The sequence below is a fragment of the Phalangium opilio genome, unplaced genomic scaffold, assembly GCF_054372755.1.
Source record: "Phalangium opilio isolate 3A_F unplaced genomic scaffold, DU_Popi_V2 ptg000106l_1, whole genome shotgun sequence".
Classification (NCBI taxonomy): domain Eukaryota; kingdom Metazoa; phylum Arthropoda; class Arachnida; order Opiliones; family Phalangiidae; genus Phalangium; species Phalangium opilio.
Genome location: NW_028324208.1, coordinates 4,256,698 through 4,267,458, shown reverse-complemented (window position 1 = coordinate 4,267,458; position 10,761 = coordinate 4,256,698). Strand labels below are relative to the sequence as shown.

At 45.1% G+C, this 10,761-nt stretch overlaps 2 protein-coding genes across 2 annotated transcripts; both read left to right on the top strand.

The window, feature by feature from the left end:
- The first annotated feature begins 424 nt into the window (after positions 1–424).
- On the top strand, positions 425–3,813 carry LOC149624250 (ATP-binding cassette sub-family C member 1-like). Its single transcript, XM_089852267.1, has 13 exons — positions 425–526; positions 580–723; positions 786–844; positions 970–1,038; positions 1,104–1,253; positions 1,316–1,490; positions 1,630–1,884; positions 2,017–2,166; positions 2,210–2,309; positions 2,585–2,949; positions 3,038–3,172; positions 3,239–3,414; positions 3,633–3,813. Exons 1-13 carry the CDS (start codon positions 425–427, stop codon positions 3,811–3,813), a joined length of 2,061 nt encoding a protein of 686 aa, XP_089708393.1.
- Positions 3,814–3,855: 42 nt separating this feature from the next.
- On the top strand, positions 3,856–4,908 carry LOC149624249 (ATP-binding cassette sub-family C member 2-like). The gene is made up of 5 exons (XM_089852266.1): positions 3,856–3,969; positions 4,013–4,033; positions 4,332–4,542; positions 4,656–4,720; positions 4,780–4,908. Exons 1-5 carry the CDS (start codon positions 3,856–3,858, stop codon positions 4,906–4,908), a joined length of 540 nt encoding a protein of 179 aa, XP_089708392.1.
- Positions 4,909–10,761: the final 5,853 nt, after the last annotated feature.

Below are 10,761 nucleotides of genomic sequence, written 5' to 3'. Positions count from 1 at the left end.
CTTGACGTCGTGCTTCCAGAAGACTGTCTTGGTATGGTTACCGTGCGCCGTCTTATGGCCACTCTCTATACCACTTATCAAAAACTTCAAGCGAAAACGTGACCCCCTTTTCAAACCTTGACCTGACCAAGACGGTAACAATTAGAAAGTAAGATTTTTCCAGCACGCGTTACCCAAATCCGAGCGCTTTTCAGGTTCTAGCTCTGTTACTGGCGTCATTAAACGCCTTCCAGTTGGGAAGAGAACTTTATCTAGGCGACGTTGAGACTCTCGACAATTTGGACACAGTAATAAAGTTCGCGACTTACGTAAGGATTTCCAAAATATGTTTAGACCAGAGATCAGGTTTCCACCTGAATTGAAGTGAAAACATCGGTCTACGTTGTGGGTGTTGGCGGTTTTCCTCTTCATTTATGGTCGCCGAATGGGAACAGTTTCTTCGGCAATTGAACTCTTGTTCTGGTTTCTATTGACAATCTGCGAAACCATTACTTACAGATCCGCCATGATGAATCGCTACTTCGAAGTGAGTTACCAGATTGCCAAGGCTCCTCTCAATTTATACTCTTTAACATTAAGTGGCAGGATCTTCGAGATGACACTTGTGGCTTTATTGCGGAGACACTAAGCTACTCGGTCGTCATAGCCACCCTTGTGCTGAATACAATAAGCGACAGGCGTCCACTGGACAAACAGGACTTTGAGGAGAAAGAAAAGCCAATGGTAAGTCCATACGAAAAACCATTACGACCAAAGTGACAGTGTGGTCTTTTGGATCTTCTTAGAAATCGCCGGAGGAATGGGCGTCATTCTCCTCGAGGATGTCCTATTCGTGGATGAACAGGTACGCATTCACATACAAAATGCATTCGGCTTTTCATTCAACTTTTGTTCTTTTAATGAACGACACTGTTTCATGTGGAAAGGGTGGAAAACAACCCTTAAACCCTGGGACGTCTATGATCTTAGCATTTCGGACAAAGCCCCGACTGTCAAACGCAACTTTGACAAGTATTGGGAATACACTCCAATCCACCGGTAATAAAGGGGCTGGTCAGTGCAAACGCATGGTGATGGCTTTACACAATCATAAATTCTTACAGAAACAACTTCGATGGTGGTGACCAACTGAAACGAAATGCCAATTCCATTGGGATGGCCTTGTTTAAAACTGTCTGGCCCTTATTCTTGGGCGGAGCGTTGTTGCAAATTTCTTCCGACGTTGCAGGTTCCATGAGCGCCCCAATACTCAGGTTACAAGCTCATTCAAAGAAATGTACGCTACCAAGAAAGTTGTTGACATGCAATTTTTCAGGTGGACACTCCAGTATTTGTCGAGTGACGAACCACAGTGGAAGGGCGTGTTCTACGCCTCATTATTTGGACTAGCCGGGGTTGCGCAGTCTTTACTGTTGGAAGGCAGCGCTTACTTCCATACTAAACTTGGAATAAGGCTTAAATCATTAACAACGTACGCGCTCTACAAAAAGGTAACAAGCCAGAGGCTGGTAGCGTGACCCCTTTATATATCGATTTTTTCGAACACAATTATTCTGGGTCGAGTTGCAGTCTTATCCTTAGATTATTAGTTACCAAAAAGTGGACAATAAACGTTTCTTGTATCGTTAGACGCTTCGCTTGTCGAGTGGCACACGCGGCGAGCTTTCGATGGGTGCAATACTGAACACGATGTACATCGACACGGAGAGATTTCTGTTATTGATCCCGAACCTCGGCGCCATTTGGTCAGTGCCGACGCAGGTCTTCCTCTGCACGTTCTTTTTATATCGGGAATTGGGTGCCTCAGGATTGGTCAGTTCCGCCATAGTCGTGGTTTTCCTACCCCTCTCCTACTTGACCTCGTGGAAAGTTAAGAAATTACAGGTCAGATCGTTGAATAATAAATATTTGAAATTTTGATGGATAGAACGTAGATTTTAGATGGAATTGATGAAAGTGAAGGACCAAAGGATAAAACTGACGAGTGAAATCTTCAACGGGATTCGCGTCTTGAAGTTCTACGCTTGGGAAAGATCCTTCCAAAGAATGGTCGAGAGACTGAAGGAACATGAAATCGTATTGTTGAGGAAGCAATACAACTTAACACTAGCATCATCATTCATGAATTTCGCCTTAAACTCGACTGTAAAAATCGTTCGAGGCACCGTTAGAAATTAGTCATTTCAGCACAAATTTCTCGTCTCTCTAGGCGATCCTGGCAAGTTTTGCCGTCTTCGTACTCAGTGACGATAACAACGTTCTGACTTCGGCGAAAGCCTTCGTCTCATTTCAGTTGTTTCGGACGCTCGGTTCGCCAATAAGATATTTTAGCGACACGATCAACGCTCTAATAATGGTAAAATATCAATTGACGTTTTCTCCTAGTGTTATGTTTGTAAACTCTCTTGAAATATTTCCAAATTTAGATCAAAGTTTACGTTTCGAGAATAAGTGGGATTTTAAAGAGCGACGAAAATGAATAATATAGGGTTCGAGTCCCATTCGACGAAGGAAATTTAAGTAAAACTATCTGGGCTCCGTTACCCCGCCTTGAACGTGGACGTAATTTCTCTTTTATTGGCAGGTATCGAAGTGACGAAAGGCGCATTTCGATGGAAGTCGGGAGAATCGGAATTTCTGAAGGACATCCACTTGAATGTGTCGCGCGGATCTCTGGTGGCCGTGATTGGTCCGGTGGGTTGCGGCAAATCTTCGCTCTTGTCCGCTTTGCTCTGCGAGATGGAAAAGGTGACAGGCGAAGTCAGGGTGTCGGGCGCTGTGGGATACGTCAGTCAACAACCCTGGATAAGGAACCCCTCACTAAGGAACAATATCGTCTTCGTGGACGACATGGAGGAGGAGAAATACGCTCGAGTGATCAGCGCCTGTGCCCTCCAACCCGATCTCGACAACCTGCCCGCTGTCGACGAGACCGAGATCGGTGAAAGGGTAAGTTCATTCAAAGACTGGTTCTTGGCGATTAATGTCAACAGTCCCATCTTCAGGAAATCAATTTAAGCGGTGGTCAAAAACAAAGGGTCAACGTGGCCAGAGCCATTTATCGAGAGAGGACATTTATCTGTTGGATGACCCCTTGGGTGCGCTCGACTCGAATGTGGCCAAACACCTCTTCGATCGAGTCATCGGCCCAAACGGATTGCTTCGAGATCAGGTAGGTTCGAAGAATTCTATGTATCGAACAACGCACAGCTATAAACATTCATGTTCATCCATTTAGACAAGAATTCTAGTGACGCATAACGTGACGTTTCTGCGAGAAATGGACGAGATTTTGATCATGGATAAGGGACGAATTGTCGCCAGGGGGAGATACGACGAACTCACGAGCCCGGGAATGAACACTGACTACTTCGCCCATCACGACAATGAATCGATCTTCGAACCTTCGGAAAGGTATCAATGTCATTATGAGGGATGAACCGGTACCGATATTCAGGGTTTCACGACTGGTTATCAGTTAAGTCCACGGGACATTTTCTTCGTTTATTTTATAATACGTAGATGGTGATTTTAAATTTGAAATGTTCACAGTGTCAATTATATTTGCAAGAAAGAGGAACGTTCAGGCCTAAGGAGTTAAGCCCCCAGGAATAAATACTTATTCTTGTTAGAAAAAGGTTCTTAGTTAAGTCATGCTGTTTAACGATAGAACCGTTAAGAAGGGATAATCATCGCGATCGATCTTTACCTACTTGTAAAATTCGCTCGGTTATGCTGAGGGCTGTTTTGCGTTCGCCTTTGTGCTTCTTCGACAGTACACCGACTGGACGTCTACTTAATCGCTTCTCATAAGACATTGATATTTTGGACAAGCAACTGCCCACTTCTCTGAGAATGGTTTCTTTCAATACCTTGCAACTAGCAGTAATTACCATTTCTATTATTATCGGTATACCGTTTCTCATCGTTCCACTGATGGTTATCGCAACTGGATTCGTGTTTCTTCAGGTAAGAGTGTAGCCTGTGGCTAACTTAAGACAATTAAAAACAGATGTACATGAATGGAGGTATGGTGCGTGACTCTTCTAGGGCAGCACCTCTATAGCGCCACGCCGCGACCAATATTGAAACTTTTTCGAATCAAATCATACCCTTAACATGGTGTACGAGTAGCAAAGTTCAGGGACTTTCCCGCTGGGGGCGACGACTGGCGACGCCATTAGAAGAACAGGGGTTTTAGTCTATCATTCCAGAACATTGTGTTTAATGGTCTTAGGCCTAACAAATGCACTAAAAAGTCGTGCGATGCGCGAATGGCCGAGCGTGCGTCATGTCAGCGAAATGTATCTCAGTTTTCAAATTCAATGTAGCGCTTTTACGCGGCGAGCAACGTGCAGTTGAGAAGAATTTACACGACGAGGAACTCGTTCCTCTACTCACACGAATCCGACTCGGTGGCTGGAACGACGCTGATCAGAGCCTGTCATGCCACCAACAAATTCCAAGAGCAGTTCCTTGACTTAATTGACCAAAGTATGGCCGTGTATTACGCCATGAACATGTGTGAAAGTTTTGCGCTTTGTAAGAGACAGGAGACAATTTCAACTTTGAAAAATCTCACAATTTCAGATGGCTGACTGTCAGGTGCAATATTTTGAGTAACGTCTTAATGTTCTGCGTCTCCCTCTTTTCAGTTTTCAGCAAAGGCCGGGCATTATCACCGGGAACTGTGAAATTTGTCATGACGAGCGCAAACTTGGTACGTCGATGTTTAATTCACTTAAAGCTTACGTCGATATTAAGCTAATTATTTAACAGCTTATTACTAATCTGAAATTAATGACAAGTTCGTGGGTTTCTCTCGAAACGAACATCGTGGCTGTTGAACGAATTGCCGAGTATTGTCAATTAGAGACCGAAGGCAACTTAACGATGATGATGAGATAGAAGTCAGTATGTACAGGCTGGTGTCCATGTGGGATGAAAACGACATAGAGATGGTGGTGTGTTGAAGCCAGGAAATAAAGATTGGTGTTCGTGTGGAATGGACAAAAGACCAGAAGATGGTGGTGTATAGAAGCTAGTAAGTACAGTTTGGTGTCCATGTGAGCTGGACTAAAGAACGGATGGTGGTGGTGTTCAGAAGCCAGTAGGTGCAGACTGGTGTCCATGTGGGATTGACAAAATATCGGATGATGGTCGGTTTAGAAGCCAGTCGGTACAGACTGGTAACCAAGTGGGATGGACATACGTTGCTCGGAGAGGTAAAAAATCTGATTTTTATAAGAATGCTTACCTTCCAAAGATTGAATTCTAATAGTTTAACTCTTATTACACAGTAGTTAAAACCATTACGCCAGTTTTTATTAAACATTACTTGAACATATCTGCTCCTGCTTAAGGTAATATTTCCTGTAGTATATTTTTGAGCAAAAATCTAAGTTCCTAATATTTAATAAGCCTTGTGAAGAAAATTCGATATCAGAAACCAACACTTCGTGTGTTTCAAGAGTAAAATATCATCTCATATTTTAATTTCCTCTCCGAGTTCCACCCCATAAAACTGTCGATATTCATTAAGAGGCTAGGATTGTTTCGTTAAAGATGTTCAGAATGGAAAAATCTTTTCACCCTATACTTTCTTAGCTTGCGGAATTAATTAAAAGCCTTTTTCCAAGCTACATGGCTATAGTTTTTTGCGCAATCCACGCTCTTCATTTGACAATTGTCGAGTAATTGCACGCGAATATTCAGAAAGTTACAAGGCTTTTTTGATAAAGTGCACTCAAGATACGTTTCTCGTATTTTAAACTTACGAACCAGGTGTTTTAGAATGCAGAATTTGAATGATGCCTAACCCCGTGATCGCGTTCACTCTAACTCACTAAAACTGTTTCGACTGTTAAAATCGATATGTTGAGTAACTTCGAGAACTCTTGGAGCTTAATAGGAATTATTGGATTTCCATGATTACTTTTTTGTGACAATTTGGTAAATATTATTAAAATAAAAATAAAACAAAACAAAATTAGAATTGTAGGACGAGTAAAGTTCAATATGGTGAAAGGGGTTTCCAGCGGAAATATTAACAATTGTTAGATTGGATTAGCATAACAGACTATTCAACCATGAAGATGAAACATAACGCTTGACAGCTTTTTAGCCACTTCGTAGAAATCGGTAGACTCTTAGTTTGATCCGAGCCGTAATAGTAGTGGCCGGAGTTTTCGCTTCATTATTGTCAAATTTTAGCTTAGAAGGAACTATAAAGTACTTTAACCCACCGATAGGGGAACCTAAGCTCGGTTAGAGATTTTATTTAGTTCAAGTTTTTTCACATCGCAGCCGGGAATCGGACCCGGGTTGCTCGAGCAGCAGTAAGACACTGTACCATGCGGTCTTGACAAAAATAGCGAGATTTCTTCCTTTATCTCTAAAGGGTCGGAAATGAGGGAGGACCCTGTAACCGTAAAGTTAAAACGTAGGAAAGGGGGCCTAATTTCACGGCTCACAAAGATAATTAAATAAAAACTAGCAATATAGAAATTCCCAGGTTATCCGCCTAAAGGACTTATTGTCCATAACTAACTGTATATTTACCAAATAATCCATTTTGAGAAAAACACCGGAGTAATCGAATTAATACTTTTTATTGAGCAAAACAAAACACGTTGCAACTTGAACGTGGTTGCGAGACTGACTACGTCTCTTACAGCGGCGGCGGGGCTTTTTATCCCCGCTAAACTATATTTTTTAAACTAACAAGAGCCAGTGGCGCTTAAGGCGCCACTCGTGTGAAAAATTGTAATTTAAACAAAAAGAGATGAAGCAGACGACGTTGGAGGGTGGCTTCTTCGTTACATCCTCCCCCCCCCCAAAAAGTCGTCTGCTTTAGGGGGAGTTTGACTCGTGGGAGTCTTGCGGCTCCGGGGACCTCCTGGTGGCCGAGGCCACGCTGTCCATCTTGGCTCGCTGGCGGCGGCGGGCCTTGTAGGCCTCGCTCCGTTTGGGCCGTGGTTTGAAACAGTTCCTTTCGTGGTGACGCCCCACTTGGCAACGGCGACAGAGGGTGTACTGCTCGTCCGGTACTATGTTTGGAGGCGCGGCGCTGGATGGACGACCCGTGAAAGCCGCGGGTGGCGGTGGTGTCGCCGTTGAAGTCAATGGGCGTCTCGTACCGTTTCCCACGGTTCTCGCGATATTGCAGGCCGCGCAAAGGTAAAGTAACACGAAGTCACATCGGTGATGTCATACACGCGTAAATAGCAACGTCCGGGCGAGACCTGAGAGTCTTATGCGGATATTGTTCTGGAGGATGATAGTAAATGTCCATTTCAGGACCTCCAGGCTTTGGGTTCTTCCTCAGCACTATCTCACGTCTCCATCCTTTGCGAAAAGGGTTGACGAATCTCATGGGATTGACGGGAACTGGGTTGGACAATTCCATTTCGTCTTCCTCAGATTCAGAGGAAGAACTGGAATCGTCAGGGTGAGATAGAGGAGAGGGTGGAGGGAGAGATTTTTCCCTCGAGCTCCTATCAGGAGAGGAAAGTGGAGAAAGGTCTGGCGGCATCCGATTCACTCGGAAGACCGCGGGAGGATCTGAGAATAAGGCGAATGCGTCTGGCTCAGATTCCTCAGGTAGATCAGAGACTTCTGGGAAAGGCTCTGGAACTTCTTCGGATGGGGAAGAAGAGGATCCATTGGAGGATGAAGAGGAGGGTTGATTGTTTCTCGTTTCTTCACCAGACGACTCGGTCTGCGCTTCTTGATCTCTCAACAGTCGTTGTCTTCGTTCTCGCCGAGTCTCACGACGTTCGTCACCAGTACTGACTCCAGCGTCCTGAAGTATAGGTACGGATTGCGACGAGGTAGAACTTGAAGATGAGCTCCGTGACGTTGAGGATGACTGACTTCCGTCCGGTTGGCAGACATCTTTATTCGACCAATATAGCTTTAAGTGCGCGATATTCTCGATTCCTTTGCTTTCTCCGGTTTCTGGGTCTTCTAATTGATATCGCAAGCGGTCTAGCTTCTTCGCGATCTTGTAGGGACCATCCCATTTGGGACATAACTTAGCGGCGACATCACGTGCCGCTTGAGACAAAGGATGCGTATCTTTCCAGACAAGCGCACCAACGGGAAATTCAATTCCTTCCCGCCTTTGATCGTAATAGCGCTTCTGGTGTGCTTGCGCTTTCTTGGCAAGCTCCTTAGACAAAGCAAGTTGCTTCGCTAAAGCTGAGAGTGAGGCGGACCTTTCAACAAAGTCCGCTACTTGCATACCCACGTCTAAGTCCCAGGGAAATCTCGGTTCCCTACCCATGTTAAGGTAGAACGGAGTTCTTCCTGTTGTGGTGTGAGTAGTCGAGTTGATGGCGAACTGAATGAATGGTAAGTTTGCATCCCATCTTCGGTGATCTCGACCAACGAACATTGAAATGATTTCACCCAGAACTCTGTTTGTGCGCTCCACGATGTTACTCTGAGGATGATACGGAGTGATGTATCGTGGCTTGACTTTGAACATCTTAAGAATGTCCTTCCAAAGTTGAGAAACGAATTGAGTTCCATTGTCGCTTACGATGGCCTTCGGACATCCGTAGCGAACTATCATGGAGACGAGTTTCTTCGCACACGTTCTGGCGGTGATGTTCTTCGGGTAAAGTTCGACAAATTTGGTGGCATAGTCCGTGAATACCAGGAGGTATTTGTGATGGTGACGGCTTCTTGGTAGAGGTCCCATTATGTCCACTCCCAGCAAATCAAATGGCTCAGAAATGGCCGTAGGCTGCATGAGACCTGGACGTTTTCTATTGCGGGCCTTGTGCATTTGACACAAAGGACATCCGCGGACGTACTCGGTAACGTCCTGCCGGAACGATGGCCACCAGTATCTGGCCCGTACTTTGTCGAAGGTACGATCTCGACCTCGATGTCCAGATAGAGGGTGGTCATGAAATAAGCGGGTGGCGTCCCGCCGGAACCGCTTACAAGTCACAATGTGACTTAGCCCCGTGGTATACTGTATCTGTAATGCAAATAAAATAAACATTTTTTGAATTGATAGAGTTTTGCTGGTTGTCTACCATAGGCCTTTCGATACAAGACATCGTTCTTCAGTTCGTAGTACCGATGTTTTTGAGGATTATCTCTTGATAACTGGACTATGATGTCATTTGTGGCTTGTTCATCTTGTTGGGCTCTTCGCACTTCTTCCAGCGTGAAAGAGTGATACAATGCGTGATTGGCGGGAGGAGCTAATCCGATACTGGTTGAGGACGAGGTCGACGTCATTGAAGAGGACTCCGCTGGACTGGAATCTTCTGACGAGGACGGTGAAGTCATGTCTTCCAATGCCATGGCTAATAGCGAGACAGGCGCTCTTGATAATGCGTCCGCAACCTTGTTCTGAACTCCCTTCTTGTGTATGATCTTGAAGTCATACGTCTGCAAGTACATCGCTCAACGAACAAGTCGAGAGTTTGGTTCTTTCAGTGTGAACAACCACTGGAGAGCTTTGTGATCGGTGATCACAGTGAACGGTATGTTCTCCAAGTATGGCCTGAACTTTCCAACTCCCCAATAGATGGCAAGATATTCCTTTTCAGTGGTGGTATATCTTCTTTGGACGTCGGTCAGCTGTTTACTGGCATAGGTACCTCGACGTCCTCTTGAATTTGCGACAGGAAAACTCCAAGTCCGGTGTCGCTAGCATCCGTTGTTAGGATACACGGCAACTTTGGGTCGTAAGCCGCTAAAGGAGGCGCCATACAGATCGCATCCTTGATGGCCAGGAACGCTTTCTGCTGTTCTTCTTTCCACTGGAATGGAACGTCTTTCTTCTTAAGATGATTTAACGGGGCAACGATCTTGGAATACTGCGGAATGAATCGTGAATGCCATCCCGCCATGCCCAGAAATCTTTGGATTGCTTTCACGTTCTTGGGGACGGGAAAGTCCACTATAGCCTTAGTCTTGGAGGGATCAATATGAATCCCTCGTTCATTAACAATATGCCCTAACACGGTCGCTTCGCTTTGCGCAAAGCGACATTTCTTGGTCTGAAGCGTAAGTCCTGCTTCAGACAGTCGGTGAAAGACGTATTCCAAGGCTTGAAGATGGTCGGCCCACGTACTGGATGGAATGACGATGTCATCCAGATAGACACAGATGGAAAAGTGATGTCCATCCCTGAAGACTTCATCGATGAGTCGTTGAAATGACGACGGCGCATTGCATAGACCGAACGGAAGTACCTCGAACTCGTACTTTCCCGCATGCGTGATAAAGGCGGTCTTCGCTTTCGCTTGCGGATGGAGATCTATCTGCCAATAGCCGCTCTTCCAGTCCAGTGCTGTAATGAACTTTGGGGCTCCCATTTTTCATAACAGTTCCTCTATTCTCGGAAGCGGATAAGGGTCCTTCACGGTTATTTTGTTTAGAGCGCGATAGTCGACGCAGAAACGTATCTTTCCGCACTTCTGGTGGATAAGTACCACCGGCGACGCGTAAGGACTGACGGATGGTTTCACGATTCCGTCGCGGATCATTTCGTGAAGATGATCTTCAATAATCCGTTTTTTCTCGTCACTAACACGATACGCGCGTTGACTAACGGGAACATCCGTGGTAGTGTGAATCTCGTGGTAAACTAAGTTCGTGCGTCCCGCTTTTTCCGAAAATAGTTTAGGAAATCGTAACAATAAAGTTTTTAAGTCTTCCTTCTGTTTAGGACTCAGTGTAGGCGACGCGACAGCTTGTTCAACATCCTCGATATTCTGAGGTGTTGGAGTCTTT

What these genes read in the sequence shown, in the direction of transcription:
- LOC149624250 (XM_089852267.1), top strand. Translation starts at nt 425, where the DNA reads ATGGGAACAGTTTCTTCGGCAATTGAACTCTTGTTCTGGTTTCTATTG. An exon ending in TCCTATTCGTGGATGAACAG is followed by an intron (nt 845 to 969) that starts GTACGCATTCAC and finishes CTATGATCTTAG; the next exon opens with CATTTCGGACAAAGCCCCGA. An exon ending in TCAGTTGTTTCGGACGCTCG is followed by an intron (nt 2,310 to 2,584) that starts GTTCGCCAATAA and finishes TTTTATTGGCAG; the next exon opens with GTATCGAAGTGACGAAAGGC.
- LOC149624249 (XM_089852266.1), top strand. Translation starts at nt 3,856, where the DNA reads ATGGTTTCTTTCAATACCTTGCAACTAGCAGTAATTACCATTTCTATT. An exon ending in TGTACATGAATGGAGGTATG is followed by an intron (nt 4,034 to 4,331) that starts GTGCGTGACTCT and finishes AATTCAATGTAG; the next exon opens with CGCTTTTACGCGGCGAGCAA. An exon ending in TCATGACGAGCGCAAACTTG is followed by an intron (nt 4,721 to 4,779) that starts GTACGTCGATGT and finishes ATTATTTAACAG; the next exon opens with CTTATTACTAATCTGAAATT.